General features: G+C 48.8%; 4 protein-coding genes across 4 annotated transcripts; 3 read left to right on the top strand and 1 right to left on the bottom strand.

Annotated features, from left to right (window-relative positions):
- Positions 1-2,962: 2,962 nt before the first annotated feature.
- LOC148816239 (tubulin beta chain-like) lies at positions 2,963-6,666 on the top strand. The gene is made up of 4 exons (XM_088940688.1): positions 2,963-3,181; positions 4,389-4,497; positions 5,202-5,312; positions 5,457-6,666. The coding sequence occupies exons 1-4, from the start codon at positions 3,125-3,127 to the stop codon at positions 6,518-6,520; spliced, it is 1,341 nt and encodes a 446-aa protein (XP_088796814.1). The 5' UTR covers positions 2,963-3,124; the 3' UTR covers positions 6,521-6,666.
- A 1,767-nt stretch (positions 6,667-8,433) lies between these two features.
- Positions 8,434-12,707, top strand: LOC148816238 (tubulin beta chain). Its single transcript, XM_088940687.1, has 4 exons — positions 8,434-8,703; positions 9,375-9,483; positions 11,037-11,147; positions 11,516-12,707. Exons 1-4 carry the CDS (start codon positions 8,647-8,649, stop codon positions 12,577-12,579), a joined length of 1,341 nt encoding a protein of 446 aa, XP_088796813.1. The 5' UTR covers positions 8,434-8,646; the 3' UTR covers positions 12,580-12,707.
- A 3,170-nt stretch (positions 12,708-15,877) lies between these two features.
- On the top strand, positions 15,878-18,951 carry LOC148816237 (tubulin beta-4B chain). The gene is made up of 4 exons (XM_088940685.1): positions 15,878-16,030; positions 17,205-17,313; positions 17,451-17,561; positions 17,744-18,951. The coding sequence occupies exons 1-4, from the start codon at positions 15,974-15,976 to the stop codon at positions 18,802-18,804; spliced, it is 1,338 nt and encodes a 445-aa protein (XP_088796811.1). The 5' UTR covers positions 15,878-15,973; the 3' UTR covers positions 18,805-18,951.
- Positions 18,952-18,976: 25 nt separating this feature from the next.
- Positions 18,977-23,455, bottom strand: LOC148816236 (ciliary microtubule inner protein 2A-like). Its single transcript, XM_088940684.1, has 7 exons — positions 23,409-23,455; positions 22,766-22,968; positions 20,577-20,725; positions 20,072-20,210; positions 19,489-19,583; positions 19,207-19,315; positions 18,977-19,050 (listed from the first exon to the last, which is right to left on the bottom strand). Exons 1-7 carry the CDS (start codon positions 23,453-23,455, stop codon positions 18,977-18,979), a joined length of 816 nt encoding a protein of 271 aa, XP_088796810.1.
- Between the last annotated feature and the right edge of the window lie 554 nt (positions 23,456-24,009).

Here is a 24,009-nt window from a genome sequence, read left to right as displayed (position 1 = left end):
GGACAACTGAGGGTTTCCCCAGAGGTACCCCTTTGGTGCAAGGCACTCCGCCAACGTTCGCAGAAGGCCTATGTTATTGTAGGCCTGTCATGCTGTTACCATGATACACGAGATCCAAGTAAAAGTCCCCAGGCGACACAGTTCCATTTGTTGTCGTTCGCTCTCATGTAAAAGTACACTGCATTGCCACGATACCCTGCTCTGTTTGGGGGGGGGGGGGGGGCTTGAAACGTTTTGGGGGGTTTGTACTGAAATGGGGGGCTGCAAGAGAAATGCTGCCTCAGAGGGTATCTACCACTTCTTCTCCCCAAACAGCTGTTTAAGATAAGATCACTTCATTGGCCCTATACAGTTTCTTGCATTAGGAATGTGTCTTTTCGCAGACCCCAGCTTGCTCTCCATGAGACACACAGACAGGGAGAGAGAAGCTGGGGGTCAGAGCGCAGGGTCAGCCATTTATACAGCACCCCAGCTGGGGTGAAGGGAATTGCTCAGGGGTCCAACGGAGTAGGATTCCTCTGCCGGCCGCGGGATTTGAACCTGCAACCTCCCACCCACAGGCGCAGATCCTGAGCCACAGAGCCACTGCACCACCCATTCTGTGTGGAGTCTGCGCGTTCTTCTCAGCTTCCGAAGACGGGCCGACTCCTTCGTTCCAATTCGAATGGTTTCCAGGCGCCCCTGGAGCAGCTGGGGTGAAGGGCCTTGCTCAGGGGCCCAACAGAGTAGGATTCCTCTGCCAGCCGCAGGATTCGAACCGGCAACCTTCCAGCCACAGGCACAGATCCTGAGCCACAGGGCCACCCCGTTTGAAAAACAGGGCAGTGGAGGAATTGGAGGTTTCGGTATTCAGCTGGTGGATCAAATATTTATAATCCATCCACTTTGTAACCACACCCAGTACAGGGTCACAGGGGAGTCAGAGCCCATCCCTGCAAGCAACAGGCACGAGGCAGGGAAAGAGCTATAACAAGGTCAGCAAAGCGTAGACAAAGAGCTTCTAACTGTTCCTGCATTTGCAAGACGCCTACCAGTGAAAAAGCTCTGTGCAAGATGGTCGTGCCAGAGCAAAAGAGGGCAGCTTGCTTCGCCTTCGGGGAGCAGAACATGATCAGAATGAGGAGAAACTCCTCAGGGGCTCAGAGAGCGAGTTCTTCACTCCAGAACCCCCTGTGAAGTGCCACCCTGCAGGCAGGAAAGTGTGTGTGTCGGGGGGGGGGTCACACCTTGGCGACGAGGAGACAGGTCACGGGCCATCACCATGGCGACGCCAGGACCTACCCATGAGGCTCAGGGGTGTGAAGGGGCTACAGGACTGCCCCAGCGGCAGGGGGAGGGGGAGGAGAGACACCTGCCAGAAGCACAACAACTCCCAATCCAGCTGGGAGAGGGAGGAGGGAACTCAGATGAACTGGCAGCCCAGTATGTGATCTCCTCTCCCCAGCCTGAGGAGCAGTGAGCCTGTCTCTCAATAATAATAATACAGTGTGTGATCTCCTGTCACAGCCTGAGGAACAGACAGTGAGCCTGTCTCTCAATAATAATAATACAGTGTGTGATCTCCTGTCCCAGCCTGAGGAACAGTGAGCCCATCTCTCAATAATAATAATACAGTGTGTGATCTCCTGTCCCAGCCTGAGGAGCAGACAGTGAGCCCGTCTCTCAATAATAATAATACAGTGTGTGATCTCCTGTCCCAGCCTGAGGAGCAGACAGTGAGCCTGTCTCTCAATAATAATAATACAGTGTGTGATCTCCTGTCCCAGCCTGAGGAGCAGTGAGCCTGTCTCCCAGTGATGCTCCATGTGTTAATATGGAAATATCTTACGATTGTGTCTTTATGGTAAATGCCTGTAGATTTTTGTTTTATGTTCATTGTATTTATTTGGCTTTGGCAACACCGATGTTACTCGTTGGTCCTGCCAGTGAAGCATCTTGAACTGAATCGACAGACCCTAGCGTCCAGCGAGGAGCAAAGGCTCACCCTCGTCAACAACACACAAAGCCTCTCACGTCTGTAAACTGTCCTGTTAACGGAGGAAATTAACGGTAATCCTGAACGATAGCGGAGGGGTGACCATGAGAATAAAGGACATCAGAAAGGTGACAAACGAGAAGAGACGATTCGGCAGCGAGTAAACTTGTGATTTGCGACGCTTAGCTGTGTTCTCATTAAAAGCTACGCCTGTAGTTATAAACCGATACAGTTTATGAAATTCTGCTTAGCAATGATGTCTTTTTTTGCCACCGACATAACACTGTAAACTGTATGCTCCTGAATTAATTATGTTTATTATTTCGTATAAATGCTGAAGGGGTGAGAAAAATGTTAAATACTTTAATGCAACATGAAATGAGACTTCTGTATCATCAAAGAGATTTTATGTAGATATTATCCAGGCGAACAGGCCTTTTAATTGCAAACGTAGGCGTAGACCTCTTTATTGTTTGTATTAAAGTCTCGTCAAAAACCTCTCAGGGTTCATTTTTGAGAGGTGACGAGCACACAAAAAAAACGCGTGGACGCGCAACTCGAAAAAAATTGCCGAGTCACTCCAATTCATTTGTGAAATAAGCTTTCCATATCATTGCCAATCTTTCCACGACTGAACATTGCAGCTCAGACACTTTTTCCCCGCTTGTTTTGACTGAGTTGCATTTCCCTCATAAAATTACTCTTGCTTCTTAGAAACCGAACAGGCCGTAAATTTCCATATCAACCTTCTACTGCAAGTAAGCCCGTCAACACAATCCTTCCCATCAATCATTTAAATAAACCAATAGTGACAAGCCTCCTTGCGCTGTGCCGGAGTAACTGAGAAACTATCCAATCACAAAGGGCAGTATAGCTGTGGGTGGGGCAAACTTTGATTAACGGATTTTTCAACGAATCGAGTTTGTAGAACGGAGCCGGCAGCCCTCCTTCGTAAGGCGGGACCCCAGAGAAAATCATCCAATCGCTGCTCCAGCTGCAGTGGCAGTGGCCAATGAGGGCGTTCTTGCAGCTTGAATAAAACGAGGAACGCTGACAGCCGAGACTTAAGACGACGAGAATTATTTAGTCGGACGGTGTGGTTTTTGTCGCAGTTCCTAGGTTTTGTTGAGATTCTGACAATTATCGAAAATGAGGGAGATTGTTCATCTTCAGGTTGGACAGTGCGGTAACCAGATTGGTGCTAAGGTTAGTGTTCTCTCTTGCTTCACAGTGAGCTGTACGTGTACAGAGAGTCTTTAGACGTCGTAACTTCTGTAGAACAGTAATTTTTCTGGAAATCATTTTTGTAATCACGTTTTCTACCACTTACGAGTTAGCAAGATTACAAAGGAGCAATATGTCCTACAGTAATTAGAAACTGCGTAATAGTTATTCGGTTTAGCGACAAGCACACTCATGCGTTTAGTAATTTGCTTATTTTGATCTTCCTGCAAAGCACGAGTGTTAAATTACGAGAACGCGTTTATTAAAGAAACCACAGGTGAAACATTGACTCGTGCTCCACCCGGCGAATCCGCATTGCGGGGCAGACGGGAAGTAACCTTTTTTTTTTTTTTCCCCCAAAAACGTTGAGTTGGCTCCTAGTTAACTGAACAGTGCCGCATTGGCTTCTTTTAGCACTAAAAGGGGGGGGCAAACTCAAAATCCGAACCGACTGCGATTGATTTAATAATCTCACTTTAAATAGATGAAAAAGACCTTCTGGCAAGCTGCCCAATCACGGGCCGCAGGGGCGCGCCCGCTGCCTTCGACCTGCCGGAAGTGGGCGGGCCCGTCGGGCTCGGAGACATGACGTCACCCCCCCCCCCCCGAGATTCAAAAGCTCGGGCTTGATGGGCGGCGGCGCGGGCGCGCCCCACCGGCGATGGCGCGCCAGAGATCAAGCGTGTGGGAGACGCGTTTAAATCTCCAAGGCTGGAGCAGAATTGCAGTTTTATTACCCCGTCTAATCTTGGGTGTTGGAGTGCGCTTCTGGGGTGGCATTCAGACCGGTTTTGACTCGGGATGTCTTTAAACGTGCTGACGCTTTAAAATGTGCCATGCCCTTGTTTTCCCCCCGACGAGTACTGGGTCATTCCATGAACAACATTAAGTCTTTTTGTGGTGGGTTTTTTATTTATAACAAGTCCTTCCTGTTTAATTGTAGTTCTGGAAGCACGGAATTGACCCGACGGGTATATACCATTGTAATATGTATAAAACCTCACCCCACCCTCGACCCCTTCTGGATTATCGACGAATGTCGTATTGCGGTATACAGGGCGCTGTACTGGAAATATAACAAGTACGCAGTTCCCTTTTAAACCTGCCTCTGCGGTCTTGCCATTTTAGTAATTTTTTTTTGGCTGGATGTTTTAATGCCATTGGTCCTTTTACTGTTTGTCCTCTGTAGTTCTGGGAGGTGATCAGCGATGAGCACGGGATCGACCCGACGGGCACCTACCATGGCGACAGTGACCTCCAGCTGGAGAGGATCAACGTCTATTACAACGAGGCCTCAGGTGGGCGATGGATATCTAAGGTTAAAATATGACGCATTATAGCAGGTGCAGTGATCTCGCATGCTGTGTAGATGTGAGTGGATGTATATCATCCAGGTGGGGGCTACACACTGGTGGTGGTAGTGGGATTCCCCATGACCTGTAAAGCGCTTTGAGTGGAGTGTCCAGAAAAGCGCTATATAACTGTAAGCTATTATTATTATTTAGCTTATGGAAGTCGGTGTTCCTCGTAGCATTTTAATTCAGTTCAATTTTGTTTGTCTAGCGCTTTTTACAACAGACATGGTCACAAAGCAGCTTGACAGATTTCTGGGCCTGAACCCCCCCAGTGAGCAAGCCCAAGGTGACAGTGGCAAGGGATTTATAGTGGGAAGAAACCTTGAGAGGAACCAGGGCTCCAAGGGGGGAGCCTGTCCTCCTCCGCCCAGCACCTGGTTCATTAAAATGAGCATGCATGAGAGTCGTCTATATTTTAATGTTTTCTTATGTAGTGCTTTGCAAATGATAGCATCTCATGATGCTTCACAGTGAGGTGAAAGATGGGATTTGAAATTGCTGACCCTTATCCAGGATCAGATAAGGTTTTTGTTCTTGTTAGTACAGTTAAATGATGTCTAGAAGTTTCTCAATGTTTTTGTTTGTTTGTTTTTTTAAAGTGAGAAGTGTAATTGAGTGGAAAATGTAATCGAAGCATTTGATTTTAGGTGGCAAGTACGTGCCCCGTGCCATCCTGGTGGACCTGGAGCCTGGCACCATGGACTCTGTGCGATCTGGGCCCTTCGGACAGATCTTCAGGCCGGACAACTTCGTCTTCGGTAAGTAAATTTGCAACCATCTGGGTTAGTTGAGCATAAGAAGAAAATATACTGTGGACAATAGTACAATCTTAAAGAGCAAGGAGAGCAGAGGAGCATTCTCTCAGCCTCCTACAGGTACTGATGAGCTGCTTTTGTCCACAGGCCAGAGCGGTGCTGGCAACAACTGGGCGAAGGGTCACTACACTGAGGGCGCGGAGCTGGTGGACTCCGTCCTGGATGTGGTGAGGAAGGAGGCCGAGAGCTGCGACTGTCTGCAGGGCTTCCAGCTCACACACTCCCTCGGAGGCGGCACTGGCTCGGGCATGGGGACCCTGATGATCAGCAAGATCCGCGAGGAGTACCCCGACCGCATCATGAACACGTTCAGCGTGGTGCCCTCTCCCAAAGTGTCAGACACTGTCGTCGAGCCCTACAACGCCACGCTGTCGGTGCACCAGCTGGTGGAGAACACGGACGAGACCTTCTGCATTGACAACGAGGCCCTGTACGATATCTGCTTCCGCACGCTCAAGCTGACCACGCCGACATACGGAGACCTGAACCACCTGGTGTCGGCCACCATGAGCGGCGTCACCACCTGCCTGCGCTTCCCCGGCCAGCTGAACGCAGATCTGCGCAAGCTGGCCGTCAACATGGTCCCCTTCCCCCGTCTGCACTTCTTCATGCCCGGCTTTGCCCCCCTCACCAGCAGAGGGAGCCAGCAGTACCGTGCCCTCACGGTGCCAGAGCTCACCCAGCAGATGTTTGATTCCAAGAACATGATGGCGGCCTGCGACCCGCGTCACGGCCGCTACCTGACGGTGGCCGCCATCTTCCGAGGGCGCATGTCCATGAAGGAGGTGGACGAGCAGATGCTGAACGTGCAGAACAAGAACAGCAGCTACTTCGTGGAATGGATCCCCAACAACGTGAAGACGGCCGTCTGCGACATCCCTCCTCGTGGCCTCAAGATGTCCGCCACCTTCATCGGCAACAGCACTGCCATCCAGGAGCTGTTCAAGCGCATCTCTGAGCAGTTCACCGCCATGTTCAGGCGCAAGGCCTTCCTGCACTGGTACACCGGAGAGGGCATGGACGAGATGGAGTTCACGGAGGCCGAGAGCAACATGAACGACCTGGTGTCCGAGTATCAGCAGTACCAGGATGCCACCGCGGAAGAGGAGGGCGAGTTTGAGGAGGAGGAGGGAGACGAGGAAGCGGCATAAGTTTTGTGCCAACTGGAGCTTTGGACTTTCATTGACATGCTAAATATTTTTGTGTTGATCTGTGCTTCAGTGTTTTGCTGTCATTTCTGCTGTCTGTTGTATTCTGTACAGAACGAACTGAAATAAAATCTGCCTCTTCATTCCCACTATTTCCTTTTATTTCTTTTATGAAGTTGGAGTAACTTGGATTAAGCCAGAGAGGTTGCTTGTTTAGATCCATTAGCCTTTAACATCCTGTCTATCGCCTTCCCCTACTTAGATGGGTAGTTTGATCCAGACACCCCCACCCCTTAGTGTAAAGTGCTCATCACCAGTTCACTTGGTTTTGCTCTTCTCTGTCCTGCTTATGAAGCAGTGCACTGTGGGTGGTGACCAGTACAGACCAGGAAAGATTGACCAGATTTAGAAGCCTTAATCTGGTCATGTAATAGATTCTGTGTGCGAGTCCTAACCATTGAATTAGTTTTCGCCGAACAAATTGATCGAGTCCCCCTTATTGGGTGTTTTCAAATAAAAAAAGGTTCCTTATTGTCATTTTTCTATTTTGTTTCTGGTATAGGACAATGCCGGGCTGAATACTTTCTGTAGATTCTAGAATAAGTTTTAGGACTGATAGTTTAGGCATTGGCATTGGTTCAAGCCACTGTTCAGCCTAAAAACAATCACTTATGTTGGTCTTTAGTGAGTTAAATTGCATCTAATATCTGAAGAGGATATGAAATGGACAAGAGCTTGTGTTCCCTCAGGACAGGTGAGAAGGCTTGGAAGAAGTACAGTACCTTTATGGTTTGTTAATTATAGGTCCAAATGTGACTGGATTTTATAACCTTTTTCTTTTGTATAGCTGTGGTGACCGTTTACAAATCCAAACGTGTCACCTGTAAAATGAATGTTGGCTGTAAAACTAGGATCGAAATATTGCATTTCTAGGGTTTGTGGTCTTGGGAAAGTTGTAAGTCATCTAGGGTGAGCTTCGTCTTGTAGCATGTGCACCCTGAAACCGATTTTGCCTTTTGGTTTCTCTGTAGACGCAAAGGGCATTACTACTATCTCTATAACGTAACTTCGTTAAAATAATTTTCCCCACAAGCGTGCATGCTCCTATACTCAAGCTACAGGGCATTACGCATGTGAAAGTTGATATGTATTTAAAATTAAAATCATAGGCGTACAGTTATTGGAACCGAAGAGATATACTTGTTTATCTACAATCTTATATATTAAATAGTTTGTCTTGGGTACATACGACTTAAAAGATACGAGGTGTCAATATCTACGCGAAAGTCGGCGTTCGGATTTTACACATTAAATAGTGACACAAATCTTCGCTTGGCCTGATGTGTGTTCATCGGATTGTTTATGAGAAGTATGTTTTTAAAAGCATTGTGATGAGCACGTTTATGAATCAGGCTCCCAGTTATGTTTAAACGGGAACTACCGGGTACGATTATCTATCTTCGGGGTGCACGGAGGGTCCCAAAATATTTAATAAGCTTAACGTGTCCTCCGCATCACGTGTGGATGTTTAACAAAAAGTCATGTTTGCCATGTTTAGTTCTATATAACTGCGCAAAAAGCCAGTTTAATAACCTAATGACAAGCTCACAGTCGACATTTTGATGCCTCAGTTAACCTCGCTAAAGCGCTTAGTATTGCAACCCCACCTAACGGGGAATCAACGTGACTTTTCCTCTTCAGCCAATGACGTTCGCCCTCCTCCTCCCCGAGAAGGCAGCGTCCAATCAAAACGTAAATCAATCATTTAAATCGACCAATCACCGCTCGAGGGCGGGCCCCTGCGGCAAGAAGAATGGGTGGGCGGAATGGGGAGGAGACCAATCATAAGGCGGGATGGGACTGTAAGGCGGGGCTTCCGCCTGCGTGACGAACAAGGAGCGAGCGAATAGAATTCTCCTAAATGGTGGTGCGTGGGCGGCGCTTACGCGGACCTGAAGGGACATTTTTTTTCCTTGAAAGCCCTGCTGCTTAAAACCGGGACTGCGGCTCTAGTGAGCTACCATTTGGAAGCAGGAAGTAAGTGTCGTGAGTCTCTTTTTTTTCCCCTCCCTCCGTCTCTCCACCTTCTTATTGCAAGCTCGAGATCACCCCACGGCAAAAGCAAGACCATGAGGGAGATTGTTCACCTGCAGGCCGGTCAGTGCGGAAACCAGATCGGCGCCAAGGTGGGTGTTGGTTCAGGACGGACGGGTTCCGAAATGGAGCCGGTTTGCAACGTTGGGCGTGCGGCGCAATGCGGAAATTGATTCAAAAAGGCCGTTATGGCGGTGTTCGTCAAAATCCAGGGTAGGCCTGACACGCCACAAAGGATCTGCTTGTGATCGGGGTCCGTATTACAGTGCTAGAAATGCATGGATCTCAATTTTTGCTTATCTGTCCTTCTTTAGTGTGTGGCTTTTTAGAAAGATTATACGTCTTTACTGCGCCTACAGTCTGTTTTCATCAGGATTTGTAACTGCATGACGTAGATAGCCCCCCACACCCTTCTGTTGTAATATATGTATGAAACCTCGACCCACCACCAACCTGTTCGGGTGATTTGGCGAAATGTCCAGTGTTGGCAGACGCCTCATGAGGTGTGTCACTGAGTAAGCCGCCATTCTTACTGCCCGAGCACGATTTCGAAAGTCTTCCCGCAACAATGGCGAGCGACGTTATTTATTTTCTGGATTATCGACGAATGTCGTATTGCGGTATACAGGGCGCTGTACTGGAAATATAACAAGTACGCAGTTCCCTTTTAAATCTGCCTCTGCATTCTTACCATTTTAGCAATATTTTTTTTTTGGCTGGATGTTTTAATGCCATCGGTCTCTTTACTGTTTGTCCTCTGTAGTTCTGGGAGGTGATCAGCGATGAGCACGGGATCGACCCGACGGGCACCTACCATGGCGACAGTGACCTCCAGCTGGAGAGGATCAACGTCTATTACAACGAGGCCTCAGGTGGGCAGTTTAAAGCTGAGCTGTGGTTCCACTCTCCTGTGGTGGTGAATGGAATCAACGGGATGGTATTTTGCATTTGTGTGCGAGAGGAGTGGTGGCTCAGGATCTGCGCCTGTGGCTGGGAGGTTGCCGGTTCAAATCCCGCGGCCGGCAGAGGAATCCTACTCCGTTGGGCCCCTGAGCAAGGCCCTTCACCCCAGCTGCTCCAGGGGCGCTGTATCAATGGCTGACCCTGCACTCTGACCCCCAGCTTCTCTCCCTGTCTGTGTGTCTCATGGAGAGCAAGCTGGGGTCTGCGAAAAGACAAATTCCTAATGCAAGAAATTGTATAGGGCTGATAAAGTGATCTTAGAGATTCCCCCCCCCGCAAGCACTAGAATTGTTTGCACTGGAGTTTTAAACTTGGCCATGCCAGAGTTGCGGTCATGTAAGTTTAGCAGGTAAGCAAATAAGCCTGCAATTGCAAGCCTTTGCATTGCAAAACAGCTGAGCCCTGTGGCCGAGATGATGGGGGGGGCTTTATTCCAGAGAGTTTTTGTTGCATGCAGCCACCTACCCAGCTGTATGACATCATTGCTCTTTGAACGCTGTCACTTATGACATGGAAATGTGTTGGGGGTTTTTTTTAATGCATTTGTCCTGCACATTATGGGAGGCAGTACAGCTCCTGGGTCCTGTGTTTGAGTCTGAACTGGGCTGCCTACTCCCCCTTGTGAGTTCTTGGGTTTCTGTCCGCAGTGGACATGTGCACTCTGTTCAGATTATACAGGGGGTCTAAATGTCCCCCTGTGTGTATTTCCCCCCCCTTGCTAAGCTGCTGTGCCAGCTGGGTTGGGCCCCCATCTCTACACCAAAAGAACAAGACTGAAGATCAGTGGTGGATTGAAAAGGGCTAATAAGTATAATTAATGTAGCCCTGGGATGGCCACCCCTAGACCTGGAGCAGCGCAGTGCAGGATGTCCTATAGTACACCTTTAAAGTTCCACCTTCAAAAGCCTTGTAAAGCAGCAGCATTAATCCAATCATTCCAGGTTTAGTTATCCACGCACGAACAGTACAGCACACAGCGGTGTTGTCGGCAGTGAAATGCTTTGTCCGCGAGCTCGTTAAGAGTGACCCTTAGCAGGACAGACGTTGATAGGGATTAGGTTAAGATTAAGATGTAGTAAATGATACCATTGCAATTTACAGATTGGGCGAAAGTAACACAAGGAGATATGGTAGGATGGGGGGGTATTAAGCGCTGTTCATATGTGTCCTGAGAGTGCAAAGTGACAGGAGGTTGCCTGTTCACCAGCGGCCGTTTGGGTAATCGCAGGTGTCTGCAGTCCATTTCGTAAGTTAGTTGCACCAGTGGATCGGGTAAGTGCTTAATTGAGCAAATTGCCTGATTCGGGGGTCAAGACGTTCCTTTTTTTGTTTTGTTTTGTTTTGTTTTAACGGGACGCCTAGAAACGCAGCTGGACCGTGGCTCTGCAGGGTTGAAGCGGCCAGCCAGTAGGCAGAACCCGTAAAACGGCTCATTTTGTTTCTCTCGGACTGGATCTTTCAGGTGGCAAGTACGTGCCCCGTGCCGTCCTGGTGGACCTGGAGCCTGGCACCATGGACTCTGTGCGATCTGGGCCCTTCGGACAGATCTTCAGGCCGGACAACTTCGTCTTCGGTAAGCGCCGCGGATGCTCTTGGGAGAAGCTTTGCACGAGCTGCAAGTGAACCGCCTTTGTGCGTGAATTAAGGCATCCTTTGTCTCCTCTGAAGCTATGGAGTGTAATAAGTGCAGTGGCCAGTGCCTCTTCTTTGCTTGATGGATGGAGGTTATTTTTGCTGATTGATTAGCAAAAGTTGTCCAGTTGTTAATAATGAGTGCGTTTTTAATTGTGCAGATCGTGGGACGAACACATGATACAACCTTGTGACAGGATTCTTAAGAGTCTTTGCATATTTTAAACATTACCTCTAGGCTCTTCTGCAGTAATGTAGCACTGTGCTGAGAGAGAGAGGACTCATACCCTGTTCTTGTATTGCGCACAGGCCAGAGCGGTGCTGGCAACAACTGGGCGAAGGGTCACTACACTGAGGGCGCGGAGCTGGTGGACTCCGTCCTGGATGTGGTGAGGAAGGAGGCCGAGAGCTGCGACTGTCTGCAGGGCTTCCAGCTCACACACTCCCTCGGAGGCGGCACTGGCTCGGGCATGGGGACCCTGATGATCAGCAAGATCCGCGAGGAGTACCCCGACCGCATCATGAACACGTTCAGCGTGGTGCCCTCTCCCAAAGTGTCAGACACTGTCGTCGAGCCCTACAACGCCACGCTGTCGGTGCACCAGCTGGTGGAGAACACGGACGAGACCTTCTGCATCGACAACGAGGCCCTGTACGATATCTGCTTCCGCACGCTCAAGCTGACCACGCCGACGTACGGAGACCTGAACCACCTGGTGTCGGCCACCATGAGCGGCGTCACCACCTGCCTGCGCTTCCCCGGCCAGCTGAACGCAGATCTGCGCAAGCTGGCCGTCAACATGGTCCCCTTCCCCCGTCTGCACTTCTTCATGCCCGGCTTTGCCCCCCTCACCAGCAGAGGGAGCCAGCAGTACCGTGCCCTCACGGTGCCAGAGCTCACCCAGCAGATGTTCGATGCCAAGAACATGATGGCGGCCTGCGACCCGCGCCATGGCCGCTACCTGACGGTGGCCGCCATCTTCCGAGGGCGCATGTCCATGAAGGAGGTGGACGAGCAGATGCTGAACGTGCAGAACAAGAACAGCAGCTACTTCGTGGAATGGATCCCCAACAACGTGAAGACGGCCGTCTGCGACATCCCTCCTCGTGGCCTCAAGATGTCCGCCACCTTCATCGGCAACAGCACCGCCATCCAGGAGCTGTTCAAGCGCATCTCTGAGCAGTTCACCGCCATGTTCAGGCGCAAGGCCTTCCTGCACTGGTACACCGGAGAGGGCATGGACGAGATGGAGTTCACGGAGGCCGAGAGCAACATGAACGACCTGGTGTCCGAGTACCAGCAGTACCAGGATGCCACCGCGGAAGAGGAGGGCGAGTTTGAGGAGGAGGAGGGAGACGAGGAAGTGGCTTAAATTTCCAGTTCTAGCTTCACCAGAATTCACACTTTTTCAGCTTTTAACACCTCTACTTTTTCTGTCACTTTCCTGTTCACTTTCCCCTGTTGTACTGACGAAACCTTCAATAAAAGCACTTGATCTGATTTGCTGTTTGTCTCTGAAGCTTTATTTTAGAGCTGACGCAGTTTCTGCAGACGAGCGCAAAACATCTCATGGGGTCTTGCATCCAAGGGATTAGGAAACGGTTTTACCCTTGCCTTGTCGCCAGTTTCCCGGGTTTATATTGGCATTCCTTTCCCAAGAGGGCGACTTGATACATCTGAATACCTGTCCTCAGCTGTTTTCCACCAGAAATGGCAAATCCTCCTGTGTTTGTACTGTAGTCTCTGCTGGAACGGGTCTCGGGAGCCTAATATGAGCATGAAACATTAATATAGACTCCAAAAAATCATTTTAGGGTCTCGAGCTTAGACGTGCCTTCTGTTTTGCACTGCATGCTCATGCATGTTGCAGAGTTCAACGTTGAATAGTTTGTGCCTGCAGATGAGAACACTGCGCTTGTGTGGCCAACAACGACTTAGCTCTGCAGGCCTGTGCCTCCCCATTTAGCTGCTTGTTACTCCAGTTTCTTCTGATTTTTTTTGTTTTTGTTTTGTTCTAGCTGTGCTCTTTGATTTGTTCAACTTCCCCAACTCCAGCTGCTTTAACTCCCAATTTTCTGAATGGCTTTTGAGCTCTGCTACCTCTGGCAAGGTGACCTGAGGTATGAAACCCAACCCTTAGGGGTTCAGACCTTACCCCCTCGACGTCGGCTGAAGACCAGCGCTTTGACGTGTGAAGACAAGGTGAGGCTTCAAACCCTGTGTGCACGCAGGGGGTAACCGTTTACACGTAAAAGGCCTTTTAAGTCTGACTTAATTCACAAATGGACATTTCTTAGCCCTTTCCCATACTGCTCTTCTCCCTGAGAAAGCAGAGGGAGAATCGCACCCTCTTTTTAAGGACTAAAACAGCAAAGAAGTGGTGATGATCAGAGAGTCACTTTCTCTAAACTCCTTCAAATCTAGCCTCGGAACCTTTTTCTTTTTAGACGGGCCTTTACTTAACTGGTTCTGTCCTTTACCCTTCTGTTCCTACTGTATTCAGTACCTCCATCTAGTGTCTCCTCTCATTGCGATTATCTTGTGTATTTTGTATTGTTCTGTAAAGCGCTTTGAGAAGCCACCTTTAAAGGTGCTATATAAAATAGTTTATTATTATATCATTATTAACATCTCCCGGAGTGAGGTGTGGCCTGGTGTGTATCTGCAATGCACTCTGTGTTTCCCAGGCCCGGCTGGAAGCCTGTTATCTATACATTGGCTTTTCTTTCTAATTGGAGTAGAATTACAGGTCTTGTTATTGACATCTTTTATCGTTCCTCTTTATTCTTCTTACCTCCAGTGGTTTATTTCCTTCATTGTAGTGAGATCCATGTGCCTCAAGGCAAGGAAGGTGCGTGTGTGCGTGTGAACTGTGGTGTTGCTTATCCTCCAGGAGTGAAAAGGAAATGACTGCAGAGGGTCAGGCCTTCGTGACAATGGCGGTGTTCATCTTTCATATCTGGATTGTTGTGGCTCATTCTCCCAGGGCACGATTACCCGAGTAACAACACCGTTTATTGTTTTAAAAGAACACCTTAGCTCCGGCTTCAAACACACCGCTCGGCACCTAGAGAGTAAAAGAGCAATGTCTGTTTGAGGAAAATGACCACGGCACCTTTTCACAAACACAAACGGACACAAACACATTAGCGGGTTGTCTTTCTCTATGGTAACTAGTGGTCTCAAAGTGGCAGAGATGAAAAAGTTTACAACTAATCTTCTTCGTGACACTTAAATTCAGCTGGGTTTAGCAGGCATAATGATCATAAGGGAGTTACCATGAATAAACTCGTATGCTTAAATGCGTTTCAATATTTTATGTGTTGTTCTTCACAATATTTAATTGCACCGCACGCATGACAAGAAAGCTGGTTATTTCTGATAAAGGTTTTAGGGGAGCCCATAAGGAAGTATAGGGTGTATAGTTGGACTACAACCTTGCAGGATGCCAGTGTGTCAATTGCAGGGTATACATACAGCACAGGTCAGCTTAGAGAGAGTGGTTAACCCAGCCAGCGTGTCTTAAGGAGGTGGGAGGAAGCAGAAAACTGGGGCACCCAGGAGAAAACCCATGCAGACACAAGGAGAACACGCAAACTCCCCATGGAAGGATCCCTAAGTCCACAGAATCAAAACTCGGATCCCAACAGCTGAGAGGCATCAATGCTAACTGCAGCAGCACAAAGCTATGTGCAATAAGTGCTTTCCACCTGTTAACTTAATGCAATAGTGTCTGAATATCTACAGCAAGAACTGTGAACCCTGTCCAGTTAATGGAACAAAAACGAAGCCATCGACTTTTCGCGCTGAATTGTAGGTGTGCATCATGTTTACATCAAAGTGCGTAGCAAATAAATAAATGTATTTACCCATATGCACCTACTGTATGTGCTTTGGAAAAAGGTTATAGAATGTTTTACTTTACCGGGAGCCAGTAAAGCATCGTTTTTAATTTATTTCTAAAAATAATAAACCAAAATAAGACCGAGGTGGTACTATGTGAACGGGCATTATTGCTCACAAATCTTTAGTTGTGGTTGTTATTGTTTTTTTCGTGGTGGTTTTTCTCTCTCTTCTTCGGCAGCTTTTACTGGCTAATTAAACATTTCTAGAAGCATCTACAGGGAGTTCAAACCGAACTCAAAACTCAGGGTCGCCGGGCAACGGTACACAGGGAACCTCGTCGTGGCAAAGAAGCGCATTCGTCCATTTCGACGTATTTGACAACCAACATGCCTCGACAAGTACATGTTAGCATCGTGCTGCTAGGCTACATTTGTACCGTAAACCATAGGGAGTAACGTCCCCCTCCCCAACCACCACGTCAAGCAAAACAGCGTATCTAATTTGAAGAACAGCAGGCCGGTCGCCTCGGCTGTTGTCACCGTTTACAACTGAGAGAACTTTCCACCCGCCGTTTCCAACGACAACAGCCAATCAAATCGCACATCAATCATTCAAACGGCCCAATCGCGGCCGTCTTTTCAAACCGGCTTCGTTCCGAGGCCTTGACGGGCAGCTGCATTGTCCAATCAAGACCCAGAAGACCGCACCGGCTGCGGGAGGATGCCTTAGATTGGCAGGTGCGAGGGCGAATGCAAGGCTTCGTATCGCCGAGGAGTGGGCGGGGCTAAGGGGGAACGAAAAGAGTCGTTGAGGATATATAAAGCTCGGGCTTTGACGGTTACGAGAGAAGTGAGCGGAAGGTAACGCGGGCCGGTTGTCGAGCTTTTGTGTCTGTTGTGCGCGGTCAATTTTCGGCGAAAATGAGGGAGATTGTTCACCTGCAGGCCGGCCAGTGCGGGAACCAGATCGGGGCCAAGGTGGGTGATGGTTTAACGGAGAGAAAATGGAGTTGGGCGGAATTTTAATTTGGGACAGCGAGGTCTTTCCTTTCCTTTAAAAAAAAAAAAAAGGGAATGGCTCCGGTCATGAGCGGTAACGGGAGAGGAGGAGGGGGGTAACACACTCGGTAACACACGTCGACATAGCTGTCGTTTCGTATAAAATATTAAAGTTTCTGCGTTCCATTCGGTAAAGCTACGCTTTATTTCTTTTAATTCCTCATTAACCGGGAGGTTTTTTTTAAAAAAACAACCGTATTTGAACGACCCCAGCAAAAAAAAAAGGAGCGAACGGGGCGGTTATCTACTTGGATATTTTGCGATTAAATATCTTGGTGTTTCGCTTGCGGGCTGGGTTTTTATCCGGTTTTTTTTTAGTATCCAATTCTCTTCTCTGCCCTACTTCTACCGCGCCGTCGGCCAGGCCGGCCGGCCGGCTGGGGCCGTGGGTGGCGTGTCTTTTGTCTGTGCAGGCCCGCTGTAATCGGAGCTGGGAAACTAGATCCGATATCCCATGAGATAAAGAGAAGGGAACCAGCGTCTTGGGTGTGGATTTCGGTTTTCGTCCACACTGACGTGTGGTACTTCCGATTTTCTGTCGGGAGGGGGAGGTGGGGGGAAGAACCGGGAAGCGGTGGAGACCAGCGCGGGGAAATGCCCGCCGTCAGGCCGTGTGCTTGCGCAGTGGGGGCGCCGGCTTGGGGCCCGACGCGCCTCGCTCATCTTCCCGCTCAGGAATGCGATCCGGCTCTCAAAATGGCTTTTGAGTGTGTGTGTGTGCGCGGCTGTACTCGCTACCATCTTGAATATTCTTTTGGTGGTTTTATCTCCCCCCCCCGTCTCCTCTATCGAACAGACGACGTAACGGTCTCCGGAAGGCAAATGCGTTTCGCTGCGTTAACGTGTTGGCGGCAGACGTCTTCGCGTGGCAGTTCCGCCTTGGGGTTTTTTTTTTTTTATGGCGTGTGATTTCTACCCCTCGATATAGACGATGTTTAGTCTCTTTAGATCTCAAGTCGGATTTCATTTGAGATTTACCCATTCTGGCGACGTAACGTAGAACGTTGATCTTGCAGTCACCCTGGGCTTTTTAAACGTTGTTGGGTTTTCTGTTGCCGTGCTTACAGCGATCTTGATTCTTGTTTTGCTGTAGTTCTGGGAGGTGATCAGCGATGAGCACGGAATTGACCCAACCGGCACCTACCATGGCGACAGTGACCTCCAGCTGGAGAGGATCAACGTCTATTACAATGAGGCCACAGGTGGGCAATATACTACTATTGTTAAATTATTTAGGGGTCTCATTGTATTGCTCAGATACCCTCCACACAGACTTCCCTTGTCCATTTACACCTTATGGAGGTGATAGCCTTTAAACCCAGTGTCCTGAATCTTTCAGGTGGCAAGTACGTGCCCCGTGCCGTCCTGGTGGACCTGGAGCCTGGCACCATGGACTCTGTGCGATCTGGGCCCTTCGGACAGATCTTCAGGCCGGACAACTTCGTCTTCGGTAAGTAAATTTGCAACCATCTGGGTTAGGTGAGCACTTGAGTGCAACAAAACGTCGTTTGCTTTTGTGTAAAGCAAGTCCATATAGGGAGGAGATGGGATAATCTACTGTTGATAGCTCAACCTTGTTTGAAGAACACTCTCAGCCTCCTACAGGTACTGATGAGCTGCTTTTGTCCACAGGCCAGAGCGGTGCTGGCAACAACTGGGCGAAGGGTCACTACACTGAGGGCGCGGAGCTGGTGGACTCCGTCCTGGATGTGGTGAGGAAGGAGGCCGAGAGCTGCGACTGTTTGCAGGGCTTCCAGCTCACACACTCCCTCGGAGGCGGCACTGGGTCGGGCATGGGGACCCTGCTGATCAGCAAGATCCGCGAGGAGTACCCTGACCGCATCATGAACACGTTCAGCGTGGTGCCCTCTCCCAAAGTGTCGGACACTGTCGTCGAGCCCTACAACGCCACGCTGTCGGTGCACCAGCTGGTGGAGAACACGGACGAGACCTACTGCATCGACAACGAGGCCCTGTACGATATCTGCTTCCGCACGCTCAAGCTGACCACGCCGACGTACGGAGACCTGAACCACCTGGTGTCGGCCACCATGAGCGGCGTCACCACCTGCCTGCGCTTCCCCGGCCAGCTGAACGCAGATCTGCGCAAGCTGGCCGTCAACATGGTCCCCTTCCCCCGTCTGCACTTCTTCATGCCCGGCTTTGCCCCCCTCACCAGCAGAGGGAGCCAGCAGTACCGTGCCCTCACGGTCCCAGAGCTCACCCAGCAGATGTTCGATGCCAAGAACATGATGGCAGCCTGCGACCCGCGCCATGGCCGCTACCTGACGGTGGCCGCCGTCTTCCGAGGGCGCATGTCCATGAAGGAGGTGGACGAGCAGATGCTGAACGTGCAGAACAAGAACAGCAGCTACTTCGTGGAATGGATCCCCAACAACGTGAAGACGGCCGTCTGCGACATCCCTCCTCGTGGCCTCAAGATGGCTGCCACCTTCATCGGCAACAGCACTGCCATCCAGGAGCTGTTCAAGCGCATCTCTGAGCAGTTCACCGCCATGTTCAGGCGCAAGGCCTTCCTGCACTGGTACACCGGAGAGGGCATGGACGAGATGGAGTTCACGGAGGCCGAGAGCAACATGAACGACCTGGTGTCCGAGTACCAGCAGTACCAGGATGCCACCGCGGAAGAGGAGGGCGAGTTTGAGGAGGAGGAGGGAGAGGAAGTGGCCTAAGCTATTTGTTATTGTTAAAACCATTCACCTATTCTGTTTTTTCAGCTTTATTTTTCACTTTGCTGTTTCTTAATGTTAACTGGCTTTGTCTATCAGCTCAATCTGTACAGATGGAAACCCTCAATAAAAAGAGCACATTTGATAGTCCATGCCTTTTGTTTCCTTGTTGGGTCTACTGAGGTTTCTGTTCCCAATAGGACTCTCTGGAGCTCTGGCCGAAAGTTAAACCATGCTTGTATCGCACACCTGAGTTGGGAAGAACATGACATACTTGGTGAGAATTGGATAAGCCACAAAGCAATATATCAGTATCATTAATGTAAATATACAGTTTTAGATAATGGCTTTAAAAGGTCTTTTCCACTTACTCAAGGCTACTTTAAATGTGGTATAAAAGCTTACCTGGTATGAAGCCAGTGTAGTGTGGCAGCATGCCTGTCTTAGTGTAGAGCTCTGGCAGTGATGGTAGTCTTGCAGTTTCTCCTGTTTTGCCTGGGTTTTGCAAGATAAACTAAAGAAAAGAGTAGCTTCAAAGCCACATTGTATAAAATGTAGCAAAGCTGGTAGGTTACTGTAACAAATTGAAATACATCTCTGGGATGCACCCCAAGATAGTAATTGAGTACTGTATGTGGAAGTTTTGGTTTCGCTTAACTGGAAGATGGAAGCTCCCGACGAACTTACCTGATTGTGGTCAAAGTTCCCCATGGCCTCCCGGACTGCTGGCTGATAGCTCTGAGCCAGGCTCCAGCGGTAGGTAGGGACAAACCCAGTGTAACCTGCCAAAGAACTCTGACTAACTTGCAAATTTGACAAGATAAAGCAGTTTCTGTTTTCACAGGCTTCTGGTTCTAATTTCCTGGGAGCCATTTATATTCAAACAAGTTGCGAATGAATGATCATTTCAATCCGATTGTAGCACTAGCTGGAGCAAAGGTTCCCTCTTAAGGTTTTAGTGTGTACTGCATGCAGTTTCACTGCTATGTAAAAGCATTAAGCTACATTTTCCATAAGTTACAGCACTGAATGAAAAGGTGTATACATTAAATATTTTAAATTGCTTATATAGATACATTTTCCATCATTGTCCCTTTTGTGCCAAAGAATTTACTTAAGGTTCTACCTGATGCACAAGGCCAAGGTGCTTGATACTGCAGACTGAGTTTCATAACGTAAAGCAAGGCTGTGTTGATCTACCACCATGTGCCACATTGCATTTAACTGAGGACCTAAATAAATTTTCAGCAGGAAGTGTGCTTGCTTTTACCTGCGATGGCATGCCGAGGAGCGTCACGGTCTCTTGCCAGGGATGGTGGCTTAGGATCAAGATGGGCTTTTCTACCAGCCCAGTCACCAGAGGGTTGGGGTTTAGCTGTCAAGGGTACGGTCTTGTTTAAAACAGAAATCTGATCAGACAGGAGGAGGAGAGAAACTCTTAGTGCAGTAGGTACTTTCCAGCCTTTCAAAAGCAACATTTTCAGTCCTTAAAACACGGTTTAGGCAAGAAGTCTGTTTCAGTCCTCTCTAGTTCACATGGAGTCGAATAGACAATTGACCCAGCCTGTTCAAAATAATCTGATGAGTCACCACATCAGAGCTGCAAATGGGCTTGAAGATACTTTACAGAAGGACCTTCTGGTAGGATGCTGGAGCACAGTAATGGGCATTTCACATTAGTGGACCTGTCAGTTCACTGTTGAAAGAGCTGAAAGTGTCAGGTCAAGTGAAGGAAAGAGAATGTTCCCCTTCAGTGACGACCTGCCTTTCCCTACCCGTTCTGAGCCATCGCTGTAGGTGAGGAGCACAGGTCTCTCTCGGTTGCTGTCCTGCTGTCTCCGGAGTCGGAGGAACTTCTCCTTGGCTACTGCGGACTCGCTGCAGTAGGGGCTGCCGTGCAGGTCTTTCCTGAGCGGGATGCATCCTGAGCAGCGGGGGGAGACGAGAGTGAGGTGGTGGGTGCTCTCTCTAAGCAATAAACGAGCAAGCTGAGTTAATGTGATGGAAAATGCAAGCTCAGTCTTTCCGTAAAGCCGAGTCATCATATCGCACCGAAAACCTTTCGGATGTCCCAGAAAAAATGTTCTTTTATTTTTGCTGTAAAATAAAAACAGCAAGAACATGCACGGACTGAGCTTGCATTTTCTATCGCGTGCGAAAATGCTCATGTATTGCAGGGAGGCACTTCCTGAAGGGTTTGGCACAAAGCAGGAGAGGCTATAGATGCCGAATCCCTGGCGACAAGCCGTCTTGAGAATCATTAGGCTTTCGACAACCTGAGAAATAAGACCAGCCCAATTCCCTGCTCTCGGCTGTACGACGTCAGCACCTGCAACGTGGCGCTGTGTGTTTTAACAATAGTTCTGAAGCTGTAGTCCTGTAAATGAGCTGTGCATATTTATCCGCATAATTAAGATGGATCGCCCACTGATGCAGATACACTGTTTGCGCGCGCAATGCACCAGATATCGGCCTGGATGTTTCAACCATTCGTGTACGTTTTACACTCTGCTTCGCTGTGCAGGCAAGAGCCCGGACAGCTGTGATGTGGCAGGAGGGTACAAGGTTCTGAAGCGACCCGGGTCTATTTGAGCCCATGTGTTCGTGTCGGTGGGGTGGTTAAGTACTGAGGCATCTGACTGGGGGAGCTGCTCGGTCTGGCGAAGGCTAGGAGACTGCTCAGACGCTTGGCTCTAGCAGTACATGAGCATTTTATTACGCGATAAAAAAATGCAAGCTCAGTCTCTCCGCAAAGCTGAGTGTCCTCATAGTGCACCACGCGCCGAGGACGTTTCAGCGGGCCAGAAGAGAACATCCGTGCTGTAAAACGGTTTTTGTTTTTTCCATGCAAGCTTGTTCAAGGTGATCACACCAAAAAAAAAAACGTGAAGACTCTCCCCCAATTTCGTTTTGCCAGGTTGCACTGGGTTCTGGAGCTCTGTGTTGGATGGGAATATTAGATTCCCGTAACTCTGTAATAAAGAGTTAAACACAGCGAGCGATCTCTCTGCACCCGTTTCAGTTTCGACCAGCTGTCTTTGTGCTTGTATGGGGCCTTAGAAAGGTGCCCCTCTTTGTCGCCAGATTGCATCTCCTGATGGAGAAGCATGCAGTTTCGATCCACAGAACACAGCTGATCCGAGTGACCCTCCTCTCCCTTTCCCCAGGCTCTTGTAATCAGGCAACATCCCCCCTTTTTTTAGCTTAATTGGCAACACTACTATCACTACTGAGCTGCTGTCACCCCTCTCCCCACCTCGCAACCCTCGCTCTTCTAACTCTGCTCTCCTGTCTGTCCCCCAAGCCCGTCTACACTCTGCGGGTGACAGGGCCTTCTCCTGCGGCGCCCCACAGCTCTGGAGCTCTATCCCAGAGGATATCGGAGAGTGGCCTTCTCTAAGCTGCAGACCCAACTTGACGTTTCTTATCCCTTTCCCATACTGCTCTTCTCCCCGAGAAAGCAGAGGGGGAATCACGCCGCCTTTTCGAGGACTAACAGCAGAGAGAAGAAGGTGACTAGCAGAGAGTAGTCGCCTTCTGTAAACTCCTTCAAATCCTGACTCAAACCCTTCTTTAGAAAGAGCCTTTACTGAACTGGTTCTGTTCTTTATCCCTCTGCTCCTGCTGTATTCACACCCCCCCATCTACTGTCTCCTCTCGTTGTGCGTTTTCATTGGGCATATCTTGTGTATTTTTTATTGTTGTCGTCATTCTGTAAAGCGCTTTGAGAAGCCACCTTTAAAGGTGCTATATAAAATAGTTTATTATTATTATTTTTATTATTATTATTATTTACATCTTTGGATGCAGTGTTTGAAAGTGCACGGCGTACACCCTGCCTGTACGGGACAGGTTGCTGAAGTAAGCAGAGAGTTTCTAGCCAGCCCTGAAGCAGGCTGTTCGATTTTGGCTGTGTGATCTCACATCGACTCCCCTACCGTGCCTGGCAGTATAAAATACCCACCTGAGTATCCAGGTATTGCCCTAAGCCCCTTGATTGTGCCCGTTATAGCTGGCAGGGCATCGGGGGGTTTCTCCAGATTCGCGGTGGGTGACAGCACAGTATTCCTGTTTTGTCGGACTTTGGGGTCGGTCAGCAGATTGCGGGTCGTGACCCCGTAGGAGTGTCCGATCTGAAACTGGAACTGCGGGCAGAATCCTCTGTAACTGGGCGCAGGAACCGGAAAAACAGAAACACCATCGCACGTCAGCCCGCGGTGTGTTCTTGACACACACACACACCCGCTACAGTGAAACATCAGGGCCTGTTTGTTGTTTTTTTTTTTAAAATTCTCCTCTGAGTTACGACATCGTTTATCCCCGAGCATGGAAAAACCACGACTTGCATCCACGTGCACGTTTGTACAGTACCCATTTCCTCCTTACTTTAATAATGACCATTTTAAAAAATGGACAGCAGATGGTAAATAACAGAAATGGCTCCGAAAGGTATCCTCTTTTAATTAAACGTATTAGAAGAGGACATCTTTCCTTAATTTGAGAATTACACTATAACATGAAGAATGGCGAGTGTAGGTCAAGGCGAGTGTAGTCCTGCTGCTGTTTTTCCGGTGCTGAAATCTGAGTTTATCCTGTCGCAGGTTTACCCCGGAATGAAGTAGGGGTCCGCCGGGAACAAGCTGTGTCGGTCCATTCCCAAACAGGATAAGCGGGACAGCCGGGACGCTGGCTGCCCGGCACTTGGGCTAGAGACTGGACCGCCATTGTGATGCGCGGCCCCCGGTCGCCGTGGCAACCCCAGCCGTCATTTGTCGTGACTGACCACCTGCTGGTTAATGCGGGGGGGGCACTTTGTACACCACGCCGATGATGAGGGGATCGCGTCGAGTTTTATTTTTTAATTTGTATTTATGCTTAACAAAAGAACAAAAATTACAATACAAACAAGAGTACATATAACAATTCAAGACAGAAAGATCGTCAGGGGTACATATTACTACATAAATTCAAGTTATGAAAAAAGATTAAACACATTAAATAAAACATAATGTCCGCACCGCTTTCATAGTTTTGCACTTTGAAATAGTCTGCAAATACTTCCATTTTAAAATGCTCAGACAAAGGGTTCTCCCCAGACCACTTCATTTTATGTATACAATAACGTGCCGTTACATTAATTAAATTTATGACAAACGAAATTTTAATATTGTTTTCGATGGGGCTGAAACTTAACGTAACATCTTTTTT

Source organism: Atractosteus spatula, chromosome 23, assembly GCF_055471065.1.
Source record: "Atractosteus spatula isolate fAtrSpa1 chromosome 23, fAtrSpa1.hap1, whole genome shotgun sequence".
Taxonomy (NCBI): domain Eukaryota; kingdom Metazoa; phylum Chordata; class Actinopteri; order Semionotiformes; family Lepisosteidae; genus Atractosteus; species Atractosteus spatula.
Note: the sequence above shows the minus strand (reverse complement) of the source record. Positions and strands in the feature narration are given on the sequence as shown.

Bases quoted from the DNA above. Each gene is read 5' to 3' on its own strand.
- LOC148816239 (XM_088940688.1), top strand. From the start codon at position 3,125: ATGAGGGAGATTGTTCATCTTCAGGTTGGACAGTGCGGTAACCAGATT. The intron at 3,182-4,388 runs GTTAGTGTTCTC...TGTCCTCTGTAG, and splicing joins GTAACCAGATTGGTGCTAAG to TTCTGGGAGGTGATCAGCGA. The intron at 4,498-5,201 runs GTGGGCGATGGA...ATTTGATTTTAG, and splicing joins CTATTACAACGAGGCCTCAG to GTGGCAAGTACGTGCCCCGT.
- LOC148816238 (XM_088940687.1), top strand. From the start codon at position 8,647: ATGAGGGAGATTGTTCACCTGCAGGCCGGTCAGTGCGGAAACCAGATC. The intron at 8,704-9,374 runs GTGGGTGTTGGT...TGTCCTCTGTAG, and splicing joins GAAACCAGATCGGCGCCAAG to TTCTGGGAGGTGATCAGCGA. The intron at 11,148-11,515 runs GTAAGCGCCGCG...TATTGCGCACAG, and splicing joins GCCGGACAACTTCGTCTTCG to GCCAGAGCGGTGCTGGCAAC.
- LOC148816237 (XM_088940685.1), top strand. From the start codon at position 15,974: ATGAGGGAGATTGTTCACCTGCAGGCCGGCCAGTGCGGGAACCAGATC. The intron at 17,314-17,450 runs GTGGGCAATATA...TGAATCTTTCAG, and splicing joins CTATTACAATGAGGCCACAG to GTGGCAAGTACGTGCCCCGT. The intron at 17,562-17,743 runs GTAAGTAAATTT...TTTTGTCCACAG, and splicing joins GCCGGACAACTTCGTCTTCG to GCCAGAGCGGTGCTGGCAAC.
- LOC148816236 (XM_088940684.1), bottom strand. From the start codon at position 23,455: ATGGACCGACACAGCTTGTTCCCGGCGGACCCCTACTTCATTCCGGG. The intron at 22,969-23,408 runs GTAAACCTGCGA...TCCTGCGCCCAG, and splicing joins GACCCCTACTTCATTCCGGG to TTACAGAGGATTCTGCCCGC. The intron at 20,726-22,765 runs GTGGGTATTTTA...CCCGCTGCTCAG, and splicing joins GGCAATACCTGGATACTCAG to GATGCATCCCGCTCAGGAAA.